The sequence below is a fragment of the Kogia breviceps genome, chromosome 17, assembly GCF_026419965.1.
Source record: "Kogia breviceps isolate mKogBre1 chromosome 17, mKogBre1 haplotype 1, whole genome shotgun sequence".
Lineage (NCBI taxonomy): Eukaryota > Metazoa > Chordata > Mammalia > Artiodactyla > Physeteridae > Kogia > Kogia breviceps.
In genome coordinates, this window is record NC_081326.1 from 58,642,555 (window position 1) to 58,667,226 (window position 24,672).

The following is a 24,672-nucleotide window of genomic DNA, read 5'->3' on the forward strand; positions in this document are numbered from 1 at the left end:
ACGTAATAGATAAGGAGATGACACGCTGTTTTAGAAAGTGATGGGTGTGTTGAGTGGGAATAACAAAAGAGCCAGGGATCAGAGGCACTGGGAAAGAGGTCATTATTTACATATTGATACCACAGCCCAGTAAACCTCCCTGAGGTTATGTGTGAGCAAAGATTTTAAGAAGATGAAGGAGTGAGCCTTGCGCCTCCTGAGAAAAAGACATCGCAGGCAGAGGAAACAGGCAGTACAAGGGCTCTGAGGTGGGAAGACACCTGGTTTAATCCAGGAGCAGACTAAACACGTTAGAGTATAGCAGCAGATGACATGAGTGACTTGCCAGGGAACAGCTCATGCTGGGTCCCGGAGGGCACCAAAGGACTTTGGCTTTTTTTGGACGCGCAGGCTCAGTGGCCATGGCTCATGGGCCCAGCCGCTCCGCGGCATGTGGGATCCTCCCGGACCGGGGCACGAACCCGTGTCCCCTGCATCGGCAGGCGGACTCCCAACCACTGCGCCACCAGGGAAGCCCAGGACTTTGGCTTTTAATTTGAGGAAAATGGAGAGTGGTGAGAGGAGTCTAAGCAAAGGAACAACATGATCTGACAGGCACATTCACCAGATCATTCTGGCTGAACTGAAAATCATGCTTTACAATGAATACTGCGAAAACATCTTTGAAGAAAGAAAACCACAGCGATGGCAACAAAATTCAGCTTGATGTTGAGAATTTTTAAAAAGCATCTTCTTTAAATACAGTCCAGGGATTTCGCTGGTGGCGCAGTGGTTAAGAATCCGCCTGCCAATGCAGGGGACGCAGGTTTGAGCCCTGCTCTGGGAAGATCCCACATGCCGCAGAGCAACTAAGCCCATGCACCACAACTACTGGGCCTGCGTGCCACAACTACTGAGGCCTGCTCACCTAGAGCCCGTGCTCCGCAGCAAGAGAAGCCACCGCAATGAGAAGCCTGCTTACGGCAACAAAGAGTAGCCCCCGCTCGCCACAACTAGAGAAAGCCCGTGCGCAGCGATGAAGACCCAATGCAGTCAAAAATAAATAAACTTATAAAAAAAAATACAGACCAAAGCTTTAGTTTATGGGATTGTTTCAATGAAATTGCCTCATGAGCTTCAACTAAGATGGCAAGTCCAAGAGTTGAAGTCTTTATTTCAGTCAGTTATCATCGGAGGATCAAGGCTTACTGACTTGGGAATATCACCATTAGAACGACCCTGTAGTGGCAGAGCTGGACCAAAATGTATGTTGCTCCTTCACTGACCTCAGCTGAAAGGGTATATTTTCAGTATCATAAACATGCCATATAAAAACCACAGGAGCCGACAGCTCTAAGGAATTATTACACTGCACTACAATGCCAATTTTTAAAAAACATCTGCTTGGTATAACTTTAAGTTGTAATAAATAGGTATTCTTACTAATATTTCAGGTTTATCCTTGTATGACAGACATTTCTTCTATGATGATAATATTCCACTTCAGCCAAAGAGTGACTGAACACTCAGCCATTTGGCCAAAATGCATATTTGGTATATAGTCTGGACCAAATGTTTGTGGCCCCTCCCAAATTCATACGTCGAAGCCCTAACCCTCAATGTGGTGGTATTTGGAGATGGGGCCTTTGGGAGATGCTTAGATTTAGATAAGGTCACGAGGGTGCAGCCCCATGATAGGGAGTAGTGTCCTTTTAAGAAGGGGAAGAGAGACTAGAGCTCCCTTTCTCTCCACCATGCGAGGACACAGGCAGAAGGTTTCCATCAGCAAGTCAGGAAGAGGGTCCTTTCCAGGAACCATATTGGATGGTACCTTGATCTTGGACTCCCCAGCCTCCAGAACTGTGAGAAATACATGTCTATTATTGAAGCTACCTAATCTATGGAATTTTGTTCCAGCAGCTCAAGCCGACTAATAGTAGATATGTATGGTCACGTGTGAAAGCAACATTTGAAAACTATTTCTAATTCATAAATCCCTGGCAATAATGTTTTAGGTGTTGCTTGGTACCTGGTGCTCTGATTTTCAATTTAAGTCAGGAGTTCCTGACCATTTAAGGAGAAGCTGCTGCTTTCTATTACCTTCAAGGTTTGACTTCAAGGAAATGGGACAGAAATCAGGGTAGTCAGCTGATGCTTACACGGAGGATGGTGAATAGCTACCCGTGGGGGTGAAGGAACCTCGCCACCTGAAATCTTGGCCAACCCTGGAGGCAGCAGAGAGATCACTGGTCCTCATCTGCAAGTTGGAGACTCCCGGCCTAAGTGAAGTTTGGAATGCCTACCACAGACTACAAACAGGTATTTGCCTAGTCTAAGGGACGACCTAGACTTTGAGGATGAAGGGTGATGGAGAAGCTATGGAAGTATCCCTTGCTCATCCTGTGGACAATGTTCTACTTGCACCCACCGTCCAGAAAAGCATTCTCCGCCACTGACAATTGTTACAGGATCCAGCAAGATGTATCCTCCTGCTTGCTTGTAGAGAGGTTAAAGATAATGAAATAACTATGAGGCAAAAGAAAGGAAGACCCAGAGGCAAGGGACTTCTGGGTCACATCAACTAATTTCATTTATCCAATCAAAAGTGTACTCTTTATTATGTGCTGCACCCTGTAGCAGGCACTGATGCTGTAGCAGTGAACAAGATAGTCAAGATCACTGCTCTCAAGGAGTTTACATTTTACTGGAGACACAGAAAATAAACGGGATGATTTCAGACAGGAAGACGCTCTATGGAGGACAAACAGTGATGTCAGAAAGTGGGACTGGAGCGGTCAGGCTTCTCTGCAGAGGGACACTTGACTGAGACCTTCGCGATAAGGAACCAGTGGTGCTATGATCAAGGGGGCAAATATAGGCAGACTGGATGGCAAGTAGGAATGCGCTCAAGAGAGCATGACCTTGGTATATTCGAGAAACAGGAAGGCAGGTATGTCTGGAGCTCAGACAACCAGAGGAAAGCCTGATATGAGGTGGGATTAGGGAGGTCAAGCACAGCCCAAATATCTTGGGTTCTTACCATGGGAATGAGTCTGGATTTCTACTTTACGTGCTAGGAAAAACCATTAAGGATGCTAAGCTGGTGAGTGGTAACCTTTGCTTCAAGACCACCGTGTGAAGAATGGATCACAGGAGGGCAGGAGTGAAGTGGAAGCCAGTTAAGAGACGATGAGGTCGAGCCGGGTGGTAGCAGTGGAGGTGGAACGCGTGCGGATTTCAGAATACGCAGTGGGGGTAGAAGGACTGAACGCGATGTGCTGATGGATAATCGATCTCTAAACAACAGAACTGGCTGTGCAATTCCCATTTTTTTTTTTTTTTTTACATAATGGAATACTCTATTTTTCTCAATGTATAAGTGATGCCAGGGCAGTTTAAAATGCTGTATTACTTATTACCATGTTCTTTTCCCCTTTACAGCTATTAACTTTAGGCAGTTTATATCCAAATAGAACATAAGCAGTAGCCATTTGTATATTTATAGAGAAGAAAGAAGAGAAAGCAAGGTGTTTTTAAAAAAAAATGATGCCAAGTGCCCCGTCCACCTTTCACCCTCCCTGAACATTGCTCCAGAATGCTGGCTGTGCAGCTTCTAAAGCTGAGCGGCCCAGCTCCTCCCATCGGCTGAGGCACAGCCGAGCCAACGTGGAGCAGAGAAGATGTGCGTCTAAACCACAGGTCCCCCTGTAAGCATCTCAGTGAAATGCATCCACTTTCTCGAAGTCACGTGGGGACTGCAACATCCACCACGCAGAGCCATTTACTATCTGGCCCTTGGCAGCAAAAGTTTGCACACTCCTGCTCTTAATGGTCACCTGAGTCCACGTATTCATAGTTCAACAGCAACTATGACATAGGATACCAGGGAAGGCAAAGATACACTTAAAAATCTTAATCATATGGATTTTATAAAACGTTTTAGCAACTGGTATGTATGTAGAGAGAAAGAGGGTGACACTATACGCTCAGAGATGGTGTGTGTCTGTTGAACGACAGGGCCGCCCTGTGTGTGCAAAGGCCCAACCCTCAAGCTCCTCTTTCAAGTTCTACTTTATCTGCTTCTTGAGTTCTTCACTCAGCTGAGTTGACCAGGGCTTTTAGATACCTCTCAGCTTTTCCAGCATCACCCATCAAGGACTGGGAGTCTTTTCAACACAGCTACAGAAGCAGCTCACTGCTGTCCTGTGTGCCACCTACGTCTGTCTCTTTCTTAGGTACAAATTATACCCTTGCCTTTATATAGATGCATACAATTCTGAAATCTCTCAATCAGTTCTGACTGTTATGATTCTAACTGCTGTCATGGTTGAAAGGTTTACATATTATCTCCAGCATTCCAGGCTGGAAAAGAAAAGCATTTGGGCAGAGTACTACCAGACAAGCCACCCTTAGAACTCAAATGCCCTTTCTTCCAGAGGCCTATCTTTGCAGTGTCAAAACGGTCGATGGAATTGTAACTGGGCTCCAATCCACCCACTGATAGGGGTTCCACCTCCCCTGATGCAACTTTCCATTCTGCATCCTCAAACGGCATGTACTACAGTCGTGGTACACAAGAAAAGGAGTATTAACCAAATGGCTGCAGGCACTTGTTGTTTTGTATAAGATTTGTCAGCACAACAGAGTGGAAAGCAGTGGCCATGGGTCAGAATTACTATGTTTTAGGCGAGGCTATGCCACTACTAGCTTCAAGATTTCGGAGAAGCCATATATTCTCATCCTCACCTATGAAATAAATCAGGTAGTCAGATGTTCCCTAAGGTTCCTTCTTGGTTGACTGTACCATGAAACGGTGGCTCAAATACATGCTCTATTGTTACACTCTTCAGAGCTCAACACTTTGGTAATAAATGCTTACCTTTTCAAATATGGGTTAACTGTAGTTTCTCTCTTTCGAAGTGCCCAGTGCATATGTGGGGTGGGTTGGGGGGAGCTGGAACTCACATAGCATGAAGTCATTCTGGCTTGTCTCTCTTATTCTGACCCCTGACAATTCTTAACTGAGGATGTGCTCATTATGTTTCCCATGCATTATGTCCTTTCCTATCACTGGTGACATTATATTGGGTTGGAAGCTTCTTTTGGAGACACTCTTGATCCCCAAGCCAAGAAATACAGAGAGCCAAGAATTAGATCATTCTATCCCCAAAGTGCGACAGACCTTCTCAGAGGCAGCTGAGCCATGTAATTTGATCAAGGTTAAGTACAATCCACCCTTCATCTTTAACCCAAGTCAAAATTCTTTGAACCTTCCGTTTCAATCCCAGGTTACTGCTTCCTGCCCACTCTTAACAAAAGTCCACCAGCGGCTCTCCAGTCAACTCTCATTTATCCACCTGTGGCTTATCCAAAGCACCAGGCTTTCTCCTCCTCCTGCCTCCAGCACAAAATTCCAGGCCAGCTCCTTTAACTCAGTGCCAAAGAAACACAAACTAAATCTAATATTAGCCTAATGAGAAAAGGCTATCTGCTGCCAGAGTCACAAAATGCATCCCAAAGCCAAATGCAGGCAATTATTCACTGTTTTGGATGCTGGCGCTGCTTCTCCCTTATGTAATACAGCAATAAAGATCTGCTGTGTTTCTATCCAAGAAAGGAAGAACACAGGCAGCATTTTAACCTCTTCTTTCACCTAGTTGGCCAGACTCTCAGTATATCAGATTATATTTTCGTTTCAAATAAAGAAATCATTTGTACATTTAATGTTAAAGGAGTGAAAAAATTCATGGCTTCAGGGTCATTATACTTAGAAGTGAATTTCATCTTCCTCCAATTTTTAGCCAGAAACTTAAGTTTTGGCAAGCCATTCAAATTCTCTTTGTTTTCTCAGCTGCAAAACAGAGATTTTATAAATAAAAGGGGGGCAGTGACACATATAAGAGGGACACACAAAAAGCCACCAAGACTCTTGATCATTACTCTGATTCACCACTTTACAGGCTCTGGCGAATTAGCATTGCTGGCAAGAAAAAATAAAGATTAACCTTATGAAACCCTTATTTCATAGGCATGAAAACACAGGGTAAGTTTCCTCATAAGCACCTAGAAAAGCAAGTCTAGAAGTGAAGAGTTTCTAGTTTCCCAATGCTGAATTTAGGCCACTTGTGAGGGCGCATTCCAGAATTCCAAGGTGAACAGCCAGGATACTGTTTGCTGATGGGCTGATCTTATTCCATAGCCCGAGTTGCCATGGAAACTCAAATTCCAACCATTTAGGGATATCACTTTCCAAACAGACTCCTCTTCCCACATTTTTCTCATGATTGAAGCACATGTTCCCCCCAGGCCCAAGGACAAGGGTCAGATCACACAATTCCATCTTTTCATCTTACTCACTCCTATACCCAGAAAACTTCAATGGCTTCCACAAACCAGAGCAGCCTGTCCAACAGAACTTTCTGTGATGTTCTATGTCTGTGCTATCCAAGACGGTAATCCCCAGACACATGGAGAACACTTGAAATTTTGCTGGTGTGACCAAGGAAACAATTCTTCATTTTATTCATTTTTAATGGATCTCATAGCCACACATGGCTAGTGGCTACCATACTGGATGGTGCAGATAGAAAATACATCTACGCTCCTGGCATTCAAATTCCATATGACTGGGTCCCAACCTACTGTTCCAAACCTCATCTTCCGCAACACAAACCTGGACTCAAGGAGACTGTTGCTGAGAGCACCTGAGGATGTCTGTGGCCACACCGCTGCTAAGGACACCTTCCATTCCCACTACTGCATATTTGAATGTTAACCATATTTCCCAGCATAGGTGCATTTCTTCCTCTCCTGGAGTACCTACCCTCTGGCAGCCCCAAGCCTACTGCTCTGGAAGGAAGGGTTCATTCACCTCAGGCCTGTCCGGGAAGGACCCCAGGGGCTCACAGCGCTGCTTCCTTGAAAACTGCTATGTGGACCACACCTGGTCTACAGGACCTGTGAGATGGCCTTGGGCCCACAGGACTAGAAAGGTGAAAAGAATGGTGGGAAAAAGAGGCTGTGCCTTCTGTGAGTCGAGGAAACTCATCCTCACCTTGGATCTCATCTGCGGCAGTTGTAGGTGCCCCTGTGTGGGTGAAGGAACAGAAGCAGCTGTGTACCTTCATACCTTCTGGCCCTCCCGATGAGATGAGATGCTATAAGTACCATCTCTTGCCTGGTATCCACCTGTAAAGCTAAGTCAACATAGATTTTGCATTTTGAACTTATAACTGCAGCTGTGGTATGGCATATGCATACTCTCTGAATCCCTAAGCCCTCACTGGCATTTAGCACTCCCAGTGGTAAATAGCTTTTGCAAATCCACAATTCAATTGAATCTGTTTCTTTCTTTTTTTTTTTTTTTTTTTTCTTCCAACTAGACTCTACGCTACCTAATAATAAGGCTTAAAAGTGAGCTCGGGGGTCCAGCTCCCTGGCGGTCCAGCGGTTAAGACTCTGTGCTTCCACTGCAGGGGGGACATGGGTTTGATCCCCGGTTGGGGAACTAAAATCCCTCATGCCATGCGGTGCAGCAAAAAAAAAAAAAAAAAAAAAAAACCCACAAAAAAAACCCCCAAACAAAGTGAGCTTGGTTCTCCATTGATTTCTCTTTTGTCTATAAGAGCTGACAGCAACTCATAGCACCGATAACCTCTTTCTGAAATCAGGGTCCTAGTCTTTAGAGCAACTGGGGCCAAATCACATTTAAGATAAAGAAACAAAAAGGATGATTTTTCCAAAGATATGTAGCGATAGAGATTTTTTTTAAATTATGAAAGCAATGTAAATTTCAGGGTCAAGACAGTAGATTAAACTTGTGCTATACAATCCCCTCTCAGGCTCTAAAAACTTAAAGGTACTAGAAAAAATAATTTTAAATTTATGTAAGGCCAAAGAGACATCTCTAGGTGCCAGGAGCCCACAGCAACGAGGAGGACTGAAGCACAGTATGCCTGCTGGAGATCCGGAACAGGGGTTGGTTTCAAAGCCCAACTTGGCCAGACCAAAAGGGGCGCAACCTACAGGCGTGACAGCATGCTAGAACCAGGTTCCTGTGTGAAGCCTGCAGGTGGGAGAGCACATCTGGGGGGACTTGATTTGTGTAGTCAGCCAGCAAAGAGAACATCAAATTGAAACATAATTAAACACCTGGTCAAAGCTGTTACATCCCCAAAAGTTCAGGAAGAGACAAACACAAAGGCACCTCATCAGTGCTTGCTTCAGCAGCACAAAGACGACAAAAGCACCTCATCAAATGGCCTCCACCACCCAAGGCATGCATAGTCCCCAAGATAACTCCCCCTTGGCAAATAACCAGCAAGAATTAGGATCCACGGGAGGAAAGACAGCACCCTCAAAGGCAGAATACAGACTCAACAAACAGGAAAAGTCATGGATGAGCTGCTTAAGTTAATGGGGCAATCTGAAAAGGGCTTTAAAATAAATATGCTTGAAAGAGTACATATCTTTAAAAAAAAAAACAAAACAAAAACCTCAAGTGCAGAAAAAGAAAGTTTTCCCCATAATCTCAGCTCCAGATGTAAACTGCTGCTCAAACTGTGGAATGAACTCTTTCAGACTCGGTGATGCCTTTTTACAGAGAAAAGATATTTTTTTGAAAATGGGAACGTTTTACACAGTGTGCAGTAACTTGCCCTTCTCCCTCCTCTCCCCCCTCTAAAAGAGCAGCATACTCATTTTCCCACATAAACACTGCTATAGACGAATGTCTGTGTCTCCCTAAAATTCACATGCTGAAACCTAACCCCCAATGTGATAGTATTAGAAGGAGGGGCCTTTGGGAGGTGCTTAGGTGATGAGGATGGAGCCCTCATGAATGGGATTAGTGCCCTTGTAAAAGAGACTCCAGAGAGATTCCTGGTCCCTTTCCACCATGTGAGGACACAGTGTGATGATGACTGTCTATGAACCAGGAAGCAGGCTCTCATCAGATACTCAATCTGGTGGCACCTTGATCCTGAGCTTCCCAACCTTCATAACTGTGAGAAATAAATTTCTATTGTTTATAAGTCACCTAGTTTAAAGTATTTTTATAGCAGCCTGAATAGACTAAGATAAATACACATAGGTCCCCCTCACCCTTATAAAGGGAGAACTCTATTCCATTCCACGAACACACGGTTTCTTGAGCCAAAGTCCTATGAAAGGACATTGTTTTCATATTATAAACATTGCTAGAGTGACCATTCTCCTGCAGCCATCTTTGCACATCTGGATGATTATTTCCTTAGGACAAGTTCCTAGAGAGGGAATTACTGGCTCAAAACTTATACACATTTAAAATGTTGATAACTCTATCAAACCGTCCTCCAGAAAATCTGTACCAACTTACGCTACTGAGTGGCTTTAAGTGTGTGCATTTCTAGCCAGAGGTTTTTTTAGGGTAAGTTTAGAGTAGGTCAAGTTACCAGAGACTCAATTATCTACCCAAGGAAAAAGGATGACTCACAACTCCCATAACCCTCTAAGTGCACCAGGAGGGCACATTTCAATGTGTCTGTACATGCACAGAACATGTTCACATTGTCTGTGGCTCAGAATCTCCAGGGATGTGACACTGCAGGTCTGCAGTAATCAAGCTCTTTTGATTTTGTACCCCCAGCAACCACCATTGTCATCAAAGTCCTGCATGAAAAAATAAATACTCTGTAACAAGAGCTCCTCCTCTGTTCACTCCTAAGCATGTCAATGTGAAGACATTCACAATCCCCTCTCAACCCTGTTTGGGGGTTTCATTGTAGGTGATCTGGACAAACTCAGATGAGTGTGGTTTCCAGCTGTAGGCTATTCCTGAGGAAAGGTTCATTACGGACAACTACATTCTCAGTGAAGTAGGTTTTCGGCAAAGCAAACGTAAAATGATCTAGAGGCAAAGGCAGGTGCTACTGACATGAAAATTCAGGGTTTACTACAATTGCACACATTCCAAATAATTCAGAAGTTATCAAATCCTATCAGGTTTGAATCAAACTTCTTATATCACCAATCTGTTGTGCAAATAAAAGAGAATCTGGACATGTTGGAAGGTGAATTAAATCAGGCAAATGTCAATAACTTGTTTTCTTTTTCTCCAATCTAATTTTTAATATTTTAAGCATCTCTTTGAAAAGATCCTACTCAGACAAACCATTTATCTTCCTAGTTAAAGAAGACCCTTAAGACATTTTTTTCTCACTCTTTCAAGATGGCACTACTGGCTGATCGGATTTAGATGTCACAATAGGGCTCACTTCTTCCCAACTCCTCTTACAGACCAAACCTCAATAATCAACCAGTTTCCTATAAGGGGCAATTTCTCTCAGCCACAACATCTAGTGCAAAATATCTGCAATATCTTCCTTGCTAATCATTCCCCACTCCCTACAACACAGACACACAGACACTCATTATGTCATCAGTTTTTAATTATCCACACTAAAGAAGGGAAGCAGCCATGGTAATTATTCAAAACTACAGATAAAGAAGAAAAATTCACATCTGATTTTGGAAGGCATTTTTTGGGGGGAGCGGTGGTTACTGTATGACAGCCAAGTGACCTTTCTACTTAAGGTTTTTCTTGGATGATTGCAACGTTTGCTTTCCAAGGCATGCACATATTCATCCACTCAACACACATTTGAAAGGAAATTCCTTTGAAGGAAATGCACGAGGGAGAAATCAAATAACCACACAAAGATTAGTCCTCTCAATTTCCAAGGGGCAAACTAATATACACCTCCAACAAGAGCATCTTCACTGATTGCAGACAAAAACCCATATAGTGCCAGTTCTATTGCAGAAAACCTTTGAAAGACGCTGCTCTTACTAAAGAATCATCCATCCTCCCAGTTTACTAAGGTGTGTTTTATACCAACACCTAGGCTAAAAGACTAAAAGAACAAAGTATCCTGCAACAAAATAAAACAATTATAACTTTCATTAATTAGGGTGTTGTTTACTATTGTCTACCTCATAGAATTGTTACAGGGAGACAATAAGCCAGTATATCGGGAGTCCTTCAAACAGTACCTGGCATATATGTATATATTTAATAAAATATTACTTGTTATTGTGATTGTCAGCAAAAAGCCCCCTCATACTCATGCAGCCAACTGGGCCTTTTACAAAACACTTCCACGTACATATTATTATTTCATCCGTTCAACCTAACGGAGGATGGAGTTTTGCTGATACCCATTCTATAGGTGAAAAATCTGAGGCTTGAAAAGTCACAGGACTTGTCCAATATCATAAAATGATAAATCTGAGCCTGGCAAACAAATCTTTCAACTTTAATTCCAAGGCACTCTTCCCTGTAGCTCATTCTATACCGTCCTCAGGAGCCTCATGCGATGAAACTGACCACAAATGTGTTTCAGGGTACGCGGTCAATATTTTCACGTCTCATTACCTGCAATCAAGGAGCAGTGGTTCTTTAACCGAAGATACAACGCTGCTTAACGAAAGCACCACCAGTTCTTATCTGGGGCTGGACCACACGAAAGCAAAGCTGCAGCTTCAGAAATCTCCTTAACTTACTGGATTATTACCTACCTTAGCCGTCTCGGCTTCTGCCTGAAGTTGCTTGGGGGTTCCTTTTTGGTCAAGCACCTTCTGGAAATTTTTGTTTTTAATAGAGTGAGAATCAACACCTTCACCTTCAATCTGCAGTTTAATACCTTCAGCACAGGCAGGGTGATCGATACCCCGTGGGTTCAAACCGCAGTGGAGAGCTAGGAAAGAGGAAAAAAAATCTAAACTCAGAAAACAGATCCTATAAAGGAGGTGTCCATGAAAGACAATATTTCATCTGGCCTACGTGGGAAGATACAAGGAATCTCCAAGTTGAGAGGTGGGGCTCATAATTATGAGAAATGATCTGGTGAAGAGGGAGCACGGTATGGTGGGGAATCCTGAGCTTTGAAGTCAGAAAGACTAGAGGACAAACCCAGGAACCATCCGTTCCAAGTTGTGTGACCTGGAGCAAGCAACTAATCCCCACATTACAGATGGCAACACCGAATCAGGCGAATTGGGTGCTGCCTTGCATACAGGCAATCATTTCAACCCCTGCCGTTTACTGTGTATCTCTGCTTCCATCTGGAAAACTGCTCATTCCCTCCCATTTCTGAATCTTCTCTGTTCTTCAAGCATCCACTCGAGTCCACCCTCCTGCAGTCAATTCAACACGTATTTACTGAGCACTTACTCTGTGCCGTTGCTGGACCAGGTCCTGCAAGCACGGATGTATACACGACAGATGTTAGCTTCGAAGAACGCACAATCCGATAGAAGAGGCAGACGAGAAACAAAGGAACTACCGGTTTTAAAACAGTTACTACTCCTCCATGAAAGAAGGAAAGGTCAGGGGCTTCCCTGGTGGCGCAGTGGTTGAGAATCCGCCTGCCGATGCAGGGGATACGGGTTCGTGCCCCGGTCCGGGAAGATCCCACATGCCGCGGAGCGGCTGGGCCCGTGAGCCATGGCCGCTGAGCCTGCGCGTCCGGAGCCTGTGCTCCGCAACGGGAGAGGCCACAACAGTGAGAGGCCCGCGTACCACAAAAAAAAAAAGAAGGAAAGGTCAGAGTGGAGGGTTTAAGGGAGCTACGCCTCGTAGCTTCCTATTTTCACCTTACCTCTCCACATCCTTTAACGCAGATACCCTCACAAATAAAATCGAAAGCTCATACTGAGTATATTTATTCATTCCACACAGGAGTTCCTCCTGTGTACCCATGACTATCAGAGAAATAGCAGGGAATGTTATAGGAAACATACACTCCCCCTGGATGACATCCATGAACCGACGGGTGTGTATGAGTGAATGGGCTCACACTTATGTACATATAGCTCGTCTGTGTGTTTTGAGGTCTCTGGTGGAGAATTCTCTCATCTCCCTGTGACCCTCAAGCCTTCAGATGTAGCTAAACCTCCATCCTTATCCCCTTCCCTTTGGTCTCAGAGGATTTAAGGCCAGAACCTCCAATCCCCTCCCATCTCCCTCGAGACACTCCACTTCATCAATAATCTCCTTTTACCCAGGATCCTCAGCCTCCCCCTTTCTCAGCATTCTTCCCCTTTAGAGGACGTCTGCCCTTTACTTAGCACCCCAGGGTTTCCTTTTCTCTTGACCAGGCTCGTGAAAGAATATTTGACACCTGAGAGATGAGGGAAGCCTTCCCAGAAGTAGTCAGTCAGCTGTTCTTTTCCCCACTCTCCACTTCTCCCTTAGCAGGTCCCATCCATTCCCAGCACTTCTGATGCAATCAACCTGACCATGACTCTCAAAGTTTAAATCCAGCCCAGAGAGACCTCCCTCAGGAGCCTCAGATGAAAGACTGTGACTCAACATCCCAAGGTCAGTGTGTATCACAGATCTCACGCTTAACATGTTCACACTGAACCTTGGGTTTTCTACCAAACAATATTCACTTTCTCCTGTCTTCAGTTACTCACACAGAAACTGAAGAGCCCCCCCCTGGACACTCTCTCTCCATCAGTCACCACATCTGTCCTATCTGTCACCAGAGCCAGTAAGCACTACACTCAAAATGCTGCTCCCATCCACCTACTTCACGCCGCACCCCCACTGCCACCACCCTGGTCCAAGCTACTCACTTCTGTCCCCCAGAATGGGACCAGCCCAACTGCTCTGCCTTGCTGGACCCCCGCAATCCCATTTGAAAGTGTACAGGTTAGTTCAAGAGACTTCTGCTACAAAACAGAAACAGACTCACAGACTTAGAGAACGAACTTATGGTTACCTGGCGGTAACCATGGTTAGGGAGTTTGGTATTGAAATACAAACACTGCTTTATTTGAAATAAATAGCCAACAGGGACCTACTGTACAAAAAAAATGGATGGGGGACAAGAGAACGATATAGATGAGACTGGCCATGTGTTGATAATTCTTGAAGCTAATTGGTGGATTCATGGGGATTTATTATACTATTTTTTTTTTTTTTTTTCGGTATGCGGGCCTCTCACTGTTGTGGCCTCTCCCGTTGCGGAGCACAGGCTCCGGACGCGCAGGCTCAGCGGCCATGGCTCACGGGCCCAGCCGCTCCGCGGCACGTGGGATCCTCCCGGACCGGGGCACGAACCCGTGTCTCCTGCATCGGCAGGCGGACTCTCAACCACTGCGCCACCAGGGAAGCCCTATTATACTATTCCTTCCACTTCTATGTTGAAATTTTCCTTAATAAAAAAGTAAAAAAAAAAAAAAAAACCAACTTTCTAATGGCTTCACTTTACACCCAGATCATTCAAAAATCTTTAACATGGCCAACAAGGCTGTTCATAATCTGTCCCTCTGGACGTTGTATATAACGTTTCTTTGCTTGAACTGTTCTTTCCCGTTCTTCACCTAATCCCTACTCATCCTTCAGGTTTTGGTTTAAATACCAACTCTTCAGATTTGATCATGTGCCTGGAATGGCAAGTACTCAACATTGTACGAAAGATCTTAAAAAACTTATTGTACAAAGATCCAGAAGCATGTGACCCTGTTTAAACTATTTTATATCAAAATTATCTGAATTTCTCTTCTAGCCTTTAAGCTTCCTAAAACAAGGACCAGTCTCTTTCATGGTGCCTTGTAGGCACTCAGCATGTATTAGTTCATGCCCCTTCCCTCAGATTTGTGGTGGGTCTCAAATAATCTTCATGAAAAACTCTGAGACATAATTATATTCAGTTCACAGACAAGGGAAATGAGGCTCAGAGGGTGATAGTCATAAAAAGTCATACAGGTGTCTACTGAAGGTCACAAAGATCATGTATCATTTAGGTTGCAGATGATTTCAAGTTTCAGATGAACAAACCCCCAAATAGATTAAGCAGTAAGGAAAATCATGATCTTTCAGGAGAGGAAGCCCAGTAATGGGAAAAGTTCTGAGTTAGCCGATTTCCAAGTTCAACGGCGCCATCGAGGACTCTCTTTCATCTTTCTATTTTGCTATCCATAACATCACCTTTATCCTAAGCCTGGGTCCCCACGTGGCACTAGAGCTACAAGCTTCTGGTTCTCATCTAGCAATAGAGACAGCTTGATTGACCATAGTTTTCTTCCCCAAATCCTCCTCTAAACCTGGATCTTTTCTCATTGGCCCAAAGTGAATCACACACATCCGTTAGTGAACTAAAACCCTGGCAGTAGAGATAGGATTACCCTTAAACCAGCTGACCTTCAACTAAGGTCAAGTCCCCAAACCACGTCGCTGTTACTCAACAGGGCAGGGGTGGAATAGATGCTGGAGAACCAACCGCAATGCCCAATTTAGACGGTGGTAGAAAAAGAACAAAACCTATGAGCGCATGAGGCTAATTACTGTTCCTATCAATCAGCTTCCCCAACTCCAAAGATCAGCCTACTTACAATGAATCTTCAATTAAACATACTAAAATTGTGATTGTGAAAAAGAGGTGAGAGCCTGTGTCGGGGGGTGGCAGATGGGCACGGGACAGATTTAGAGATTAGTGGGGAAAAGAAAAAAGTGTGTCTCTTTGATCTTACTCCAGCATGATTCCCAGCTGCTTCCTGCCTTGAAATTCATGGCCTAGGAATATCACTGAGCTGCTGACAGCTTCCAGCACCTCCTGTTCTCCTCTGCCATCACCTCCCCGCCCATCCGACTCTCGTACTTCCCTCACTTTTGCTCATTTTGGTCCCTCCTCCTGGAAAGAAGTTCTACTCCACCTCCACCTTAACTTCCTTCTTTGGGAAGTGCACTCCCACTCAGCCCACGTGTCTTTTCAGACTTCTTCAGAAAGCCTTCTAGGAGCTCCTGGCATCCTGGTGCTCCATCCCCTCCCTCTCTGAGGATGTCTGTCTAACTGACCTGCCTGCTTCACCGACCACAGCTGCCAGCTCCACCTCCACTGCCCAGTCCAGGATTGGTCACACAATAGGCACAGGAGAAGCATCTGTCGAGCTGCTGAACGAACCACCAATCTGGTCTTTACACAACTATGCCTTATATCAAAAGGTATCTTTTCTCTGCTAGTAAATACTAAGTGTACAAAATGTAAGATCTCTATAGACATGAGATGGGTTATGGCATTTTGACTTTCTACGCATGTCACGTTCTTCACGCATATATTTTAATCCTCCACAGTTGTTCCCGCCTTGCCCGCAAATCCTGCAGTTGATTTAGGTTTTTGTGTTTGGGTTTATTTGTTTAAAACCATTTCTGACAGGCTTTGTTTTGTTTTCCCTGAAATTTCATGTCCCTGATGTTTACAGATCAAGCGACTTTTACATGGCCTCTTACACGCTGTGACCTCCCATCTCTTTGTTCATCATGAAAAAGGTGCCCCCATTTGCTTTCTCTTTCCTATCCTCATCACTACCCTTTCTTGTTTTCACTCAAGTTATTTCTTCAAGTTAATGGGCTCAGCGGCTCACAGGTCAGCTCTGAGATCGTTTCCCTGACCTTCCCAACCAGTCTTGTGCGCCATGGATTTCTAGTTACTGAACTGACACCGCAGGCTGCTTGTGGTCTTTACCTGAAGGGCTGCCACTGTCGCTTTCATGTTAAAGTTGCTAATGGTGAGCTCTTAAAATGAGGAGTTAAAGACCAGATTTTACAAACGTTGCTCTTTTAAAAACCTAGAGAAAATTCCTCATGCAAATACACACCTTTTAGCATTGTTTTGAGATGCCAATTCGAAGGCACCATCTTTTTTTCATGTGCGAAAACCCACTCCCTCAGAAATTGAAAACCCTTGCACATTGCTGGTGGGAATGTAAAATGGGACAGCTTCTGTGGAAAACTGTATGGCGAATTCCTCAAAAAAAAAAAAAAAGAATGAAAAGGGAATTACCATTTGATACAGCAATTCAACCAAAGAATTGAAGTAGGGACTCGAACAGATATTTGTATATCCATGTTTATAGCAGCATTATTCACAAGAGCCCAAAGGTGGAAAGAACCCAGATGCCCGTCGATGGATAAATAGATAAACAAAATGCCGTATGTATGTACTATGGAATATTATTCGGTATTAAAAAGGAATGAAATTCTGGTACATGCTACAATAGGGATGAACCTTGAAGACATTATGCGAAGTGAAATAAGCCAGTCACAAAAGGACAAGTATTGTATGATTCTACTTAGTACTAAGTACTGAGTACTGAGTACTTAAGTACTCAGTACTTAAGTACTGAGAGGTACTTAGAACAGTCAAATTCATAGAGACAAAGTGGAACAGCTGGTTACCAGGGGCTGGAGGAGAGGACAATGGGGACTTATTGCTTAGTATGGAGTTTCAGTTTGGGTTGATGAAAACGTTCTAGAGACGGACAGTGGTGACGGTTGCACAACAACATAAATATATTTAATGCCGCTGAATCACACACTCAAGAATGGTTACAGTGATCAATTTTCTTATGTTCTACAATAAAATTTTAAAACAAAAAACCAAAACGGACTCCCTCTCATTTCACCTCCCTATTGCCTCTGTTAAGTGGAAAGTTCCAAAAGTATTTTTATTCTTCTTTCCATCATCTTATTGTGATTTTCAGGTATAACACGTTTTTTTGCTTTCTTTTTTAAAAAATGTAATAAGATAATAATAGCTCAATGGTATCAGATTACTTTAAAATGTTCTTGGAAAGGGCACGTTCTCCAAAACGGGCCCCAGCCTGACTGGCTGAAGACATGCTTCACTTGCTGGAAGCCAGCCTGGGCCTTCCTGGCCCTGACCTTTGAGGGGTCCCATTCTGATGAGACTTAGGTCACAGTAACAGACTATGCCTAAGTGCCAGGCTTCATTTCATCTCAAGATGATTCAAGGGGAGCTGAGGGATGCGCTGGCATCACAACACTCATTTGTAAGAACAAGTGGATCGTACTTGCCAAGAAATCATGCAGCTTCCCAGTCCTTTCAGTCCCCACCCACGCCACACTCTCCCTGCAGTGAGACAAGGGACAGAGCCTCATTCAAGTTGAATGGTCCTTTCTTCCCAGCGTCACTGTGAACAGAGATGCTGTGCAAACACCCCCAGTGGTGCTGCTCTGGCTCCTGCCCCTACGCTTCTACTGACACATAGGCGCTGCTTGCAGCTCCTGAGATGTCTTGTTGCTTCTCTGCTTTGCCAGAATTGATCTTTTTTTTTTGCAAAAGAGCAAATAAGAGTTGCTTCCAACCTAATTGGATAATTCAAAGATATGGTAAGTCACGGAAGCAGAGAGCTGCCCCGGAACTGCTGTTTCACTTGACTGCCTTCTGCAGAACAGAAACAGTGTTATTCATTTGTGTACCTGCAAAGACTAAGTTGCACGTGTTTGGCACCTCGTGTATGTTGCTAAATGAATACATGACCTTATGACACAAATATACTCCAATCCCCATCATTAGCTATTAGAATTGAGATAGATTGTTTATCATTTCATGTATATTTCTTGCTTCTAGCTAGAGAAAAAGTTCCTGGAGGACATGGCCCTTGTTTCGTACATCTCTCACATACAATATTCACATGGCAGACACTCTCCAAATATCTGTTTAAGTAAGGGAAGTGCCTTATTCGTTATATTCCGGATTCATAGCCGGCAGAACTCTACTCTCTAGAAGTAATCCGGGCATCACAAAAGGCCTCCCGCCCTTTGCAGGAGACACTTCTGGTGGCTAAACATTCCCAATGCTCTCCTCCTTGCCACCTCCCACAGCATGTCTACAAAGTCAAAACTCAATGCTCCAGCCTCCCTTGCAGCTACAAGTGGCTGCTGACAGGTTCCTGCCAATGGGACCTAAACAGATGGATAAAAAAGACAGTGCTGGAACTGACAAAAGAGAACAGATGTCGATACCGCCCTTCCTTCCCTCTCTCTGCCTTTTAATGCTGATGTGTTATCTAGAGCTGCTATAGACCTTCTGTGACAATAGGGCTCCAAACATGAGTGAAAGCCAAGAGGCTAACAGCCACACTGGCTCTGCTAGCTTTGAGCTACTCTTTGTTCGTAATTGCCTCCCTCTGGACTTGGGGCTCTGGGAGAGAAATAATCCTAGTTGTTAAGCCACTTTGAATCAGGTGTTCTCTACCATTCATATGAACCGTTCCAAACTAACATATGATTCCATTTTAACCAGTTACATATGATTGCTTAGCTCTTCCTCATGGAGAAAAATAAGAAAACTGAAATCCTAGCAAGATACTACAGTCTGGGTTTCATAACTCCCATTATGACTTAGAAAGCTTACCTAAGTATAATAATACCTTAGCAAGGAAGATGTACATTAAGAATACATGTTGTTATCAAGAAAACTATCATCAGAGGTAGACTCAATCCAGGTCTTCCACTGTGAAGACCTGAGGGCAAAAGTCTTAATTCATCTGGGGGCCTCTGGTGCCCAGAATACTCACAAAAACTTTTGCGCGAACGAATAAGGACGTGTTCATGAGTGTCAGGTCACTAATGTTTTAACATGAAAATAAAGCAACGTACCAGGAATGTCTCAGGAACATAAGCTTGGATTAAGCTAGTGGACAGGAAGCACAATGTCTATTTGGGCAAAGGAATCTGTCCAGTGGACGTCGTCTATGGCAGGGGTGAGCAAATTTCAGCCCATGGGCCAAATCTAGCCTACCACCTGTTTACATATGCCTTGTGAGCCAAGAATAATTTTTACATTTTTTAATGGTTGGGGAAAAACCTAAAGGAATATTTTGTGACCTAAAAATATATGAAATTCAAATGTCAGTGTCCATAAATAAAGTTTTATTGGAACACAGCCATGTTATTTATATATTGTCTATGACCACTCTTTGGCTACAATGGTGGAGGTGAGTAGTGGTGACAGAGACCACGTGGTCTGAAGAGACTAAAATATTTGCTAGCTGGCCCTTTACAAAAATAAGTCTGCTGAGGGAGCCCTGTCCTAGGGTAGAGCGGAACCATGCTCTGGAGGACCCTGCAGTCCAAGAACCCCAGCCCCCTTCACTTTATCATCAAAGAAGAACTCATGGATCTTTGAGGAACTCGCTTCTGACTTATTCTGCACTCCCCCACGCCCAGGCAATTTAAATAAGCTAAATTATGTTTGATTTTATCATTTGGGTCAGGCTATGAGGAGACAGAACATGACTTCCAAACGTCTCCTTGGTCAGCTAAATGTGGTTCTGCAAATATATGTCGAAGCTTAACATTTGTAAATACAGGTTGAAGTCTTTTTCTCACCATCAAAAAGAACATGGTGCTGGCGTGGTGGTGGGGGGGTGGGGGGATGAACTGGGAGATTGGGACTGACATATATACACTAATATGTATAAAATGGATAACTAATAAGAACCTGTATAAAAAAATAAACAAAATAAAATTCCAAAAAAAAGTACTTGGAATACAGTAGACCAAAAAAAAAAAAAAAAGACAGCTATTATTTATCCCAATGCCATCTTTTTAAAAATAAATTTATTTATTTATTTATTTAAAAAAAAAAAAGAACACGGTAAAACACAAACTTCCAAACGGGTAACTTGAAGGCATTGAAAGAGGACATGCCCATTCCCAGCCAGTCTGGAAGCGACCAGTAATTGACACATTCCCTTATTCTAACAAGAGGAGGAAGACACTCTGCTGATGAGGAGAGACGGAGGGAAAAAATACGGAAGGTGAACAGTTGGACCCCCAACGCACACTCTACTGTCCTCACGATTCGGCCCGACGGCAGCCGTGACAGCTACCGTGTGGCCGCCAGAGCTGGGCCTGGATGACTGCGTCTCAGCCAGGTGTTCAGACCAGGTGTGGCTGTGTCGGGACACTGCCTGCTCCGGGCCACCTGAAGCGCACTCACTCCAGCTCCTGTGTCTACAGAGACGATGTCCTCTTTGTAAAATACTTTAAGGGAACCGTCAAGTATTCCCAGAGACTACTTAAGGGTAACAACCAGAGCAGATATTCACCCTTTCTACCCATGATACCCGGACTGGACAATCTAAACACAGAAGACGTTTAGATAATGCTGGACTTACACACTTCACCATCAGTAGAGTAGGGGAAGGCTCTGGACAACCTCTAAGGCACACAGACATTAACTCTTCTCTTTGGTGAAGAGAATACAAAGGCAGATAGACTCAGAAGTTCTATGAAGCTTTAGAGGATTCAGGTATCAGACTGATAAAGAAATAGGTGGTCTAAAATGGTGACTAAAACATTTGTATCCATGATACTATAAGAAACAGACTTCATATTATGAACCAGTGCCCAAACACGTCTCTATCTATATATATGAGCTGAACCAAGTTTTCATAAAACACATGATCTACTCTGATTTTTTTCCTCATGAAAGGCTGAGTGAGTAGCCCAGACTCCCACCCTCCCCGGGCTATATATAATAAGGTACTTCAAAACCCACAATGGGGTGGCATCATAGAAGGCCACGTAGAGAGCCCAGACTTTCATCTCTGTCAGCATGCAAGGAGGCCACCCCCCCACCCCTGCAATGTCATTTGAGATACGGGGAGGCTAGGCTTCCAGCCTCACCACAGCAGGCAGCCCCTCCCTCCCGGGCTGATGTTGAGAAAGCCTGGTGGGAGTCAGGACTTTCACCGCCTCCCAGTAACAAATAACTAAGAGGCCCCACCTCCCAGGTATCAGCTTCAGAGTGGGGAATGTGGAATTCAAACTCCACTTGGCCAGAGTGGTGTTAAACAAAGCCAGCTAGGGCTTTCCCGGTGGCGCAGTGGTTAAGAATCCACCTGCCAATGCAGGGGACACGGGTTCGAGCCCTAGTCCGGGAAGATCCCAGGTGCCGCGGAGCAACTAAGCCCGTGCGCCAGAACTACTGAGCCTGCGCTCTAGAGCCTGCGAACCACAACTACTGAGCCTGCGAGCCTAGAGCCCGTGCTCCGCAACGAGAAGCCACCGCAAGAAGCCCACGCACCGCAATGAAGAGCAGCCCCCACTTGCCGCAACTAGAGAAAGCCTGCGCGCAGCAACGAAAACACAGTGCAGCCAAAAGTAAATAAAATAAAAAATAAATAAATTTATCAAAAAAAAAAAGCCGGCTAAAACCGAAGGTTTAAATAAGATTCAGCATCCCATAACATATAATGAAAATGTCCAAGTTTTGATTAAACAAACAAACAAATCACTCATAACCAAGAACCAGGAGGTTCTCATACTGGATGAGAAAAGACAAATCAATAGATGCCAACACCAAGATGACAGATCTCAGAATCATTTGACAAAGATTTTAAAGCAGAGGCCACGTAAAAAATGCTTCAATGAGAAGTTAATACACACACAAACACACACACACACACACACACACACACACACACCAGAAAGCTTCAGCCAAGAAAGTCTCAAAGAAATAAAAGACAAAGAAGAGAAATGGAAATGTTAAAACTAAAAAATATCCAAAATAAAAAGCTCAGTGGAGTGGTTCAAGAGCCGAATGGAGAAGAAGAAGGAAGATTTCATTGGAAAGGGTAGGGGGAGCTTCCTTGGCAACGCAAGTGTTCTACATCTTGCTTTGGTTACACAACACTATACATGTATCAAAACTCTAAACTGAACGCTTAAGGTATGTGCTTTCTACTGGATATAAAATAATCTTAAAAATGTAACAAAACACAAACACTAGATATACTTTAAGAATTTACAAATGTTTTTGAACCCCGTGCTTTCAGTCCTATCCCTCTGCTCTACCCAACACACAGCTACACATTGATTCAAGCCCAAGCTCTATACTTACTTGCTATATATATATATATATATAAGTAGGGCAAGTTATATTACCTCTTTTCCATAAAATGGAAATACTAATATTACCTTATTACTCGCCACACATTGTTATTTTACTGACAATACAAAAGTAAAGTGAGATAACACATATGGGACACCTGACATCTACCACATGCTCAATGAGCATCCATTCTCCATGTACGCCCAACTGCCCTCCTCCATCACAACAGGGGAATATTTGGCACTAACAATTTCAACAACTGTTAAATAGGAAAAATGGTAGTCATGTAACTTTAAAAGAACATATTACAGACTTGAAAAGTAGGAGTCCTAAGTGAAAAGGGAAAACTAAAGTGAAATTTAAAAAAAAAAAAAAAAAGTGAAGAAAAGCCAGAAGGAAAAAAGGACAGTTTTTCAAATATATAAACAACTTTGGTGACAGTTGAGAAATGAGGCTAGAAATAAAGATAAAAACACATAGCTGCATCTTGTAACATACTCTCTACGGGTGAGCTGACGGCATTCTCTGTCAAACCAAACTAATGAAAAAAAAAAGTGTCTCTAACTGTTTAGAAAGTCTTTACATAATACAATCTGGTATTTTGGGAAGAGAGGAGGAAGTAGTACAGAATTAACATATGGAGGACATTGCATCGTCTATCACTAAGGTATTAATTAGTAGAAAGGGGGAATTGGAAATTAGAAGGAGAAAAAGACTTAAGAGATACTAAGGCACTTGTTTAAGGCCACCATGAAAATGGCAAAGGGGAAATGAAAACAAGAACTCTTTCACATCACATACAATGCTGTTCCCACCACACCATGCTACTCTGGGGAATAAGGGGTTTTTTCTCTCTACATCTTAATTATTCTTTAGCCAGTAAAATCATGGGCTTTGGAGTCCAATAAATCTGGTTCTGCCACTGACTAGCTGAGTGGTCTTGGGCAACTTACTCAGCTTTAAGTTGGGGTTATCTTACCTATAAGATTGGGATAATCATAACTTTGTTTACAACGCTTTAGAAAAATTAGATGAAAATGTATTTAAAGTGCTTAGTTAATGCCTGGCACCTTATTAAGTGCCCCACAAATGGTAACCACTGCAATAATTATGACTTCCTTCACTCCTGTTAATATCTTCATGGTATTGATTTCTTCAAAAGCAAATACCGTGACCCTTGGATCACACATCTGCATGCAGGAGCATGCACAACTCCACTAAAAAGAAAGGGGTAATGGGTCAGTGTGGTTAGGAAAGGGAGACGAGGACAGAAGGTCAGAAAGGCTTCAGAGAAGAAAAAGTAGCTTTAAAATTCTCTTGCAAGGGTCATCCTGGCAACTAAGGAAAAAAAGAATATTTCAGGCAGAAACATGGGTTTTCTGTCAAACCAGGGAAACATGAAAAAGGTGTGATAGGTTCCGGTTTGACTTGATGAATGTGGGTGTTCTCCTTCCCCGAGGGGGTAGAGCGAGATCATCTCAACAGGCAATTTGTTTGCTCATATTCTCTATTCATAGTAACGCTCAGACGAAAGGAACATTCGAGTTTTAACAAGCCTCATCCCTCATTCCACCTGATCTTCACAAATGTATTATATGCTATCTATGTGTGTGTATATGTATGGACTTGTGTATGAGTATATATACACATAAGTCAAAGATCATATTATCTAAAAGATCAAAGAAGAGCTATAATGATGGGGGAAATGGACAGAATGCAATTTAAGGAATGAGAACTGGCATTTTAAAAACTTGTAGTGATATGAGGACTAAAAGTAGCTCAAAAGTCAACAGAGCCTTTAACAGGCATACAACTTGCCAGAGAATAATTTTTTTAAAATGTTCATTTTAAAGTATCTCAAATTTACTAAGAAAATAGGTAAAATGCCATCCAAATCGGTATCACAAATTGCAGCTCAATACTCCTTGGTCAATCCTTTGAAGCCACATTGTCCAATATGGGAGCCAACAGTTGCATGTGGCTATGTTAGTTTAATTATATT

General features: G+C 43.3%; 1 protein-coding gene across 6 annotated transcripts in view; it reads right to left on the minus strand.

Moving 5' to 3' along the window:
- The window catches only part of SAMD12 (sterile alpha motif domain containing 12), a 460,454-nt gene that overhangs the window by 410,089 nt on the left and 25,693 nt on the right, over positions 1-24,672 (minus strand). For all 6 annotated transcript variants that reach the window (XR_010837564.1, XR_010837563.1, XR_010837565.1 and 3 more), the window contains exon 2: positions 11,536-11,714. Coding sequence is in view for 3 of the 6 variants with exons in the window: in XM_059043534.2 (XP_058899517.1) it covers positions 11,536-11,714 (179 nt within the window). In the remaining 3 variants the exon portion in view is untranslated. The remainder of the gene's footprint in view (positions 1-11,535; positions 11,715-24,672) is intronic.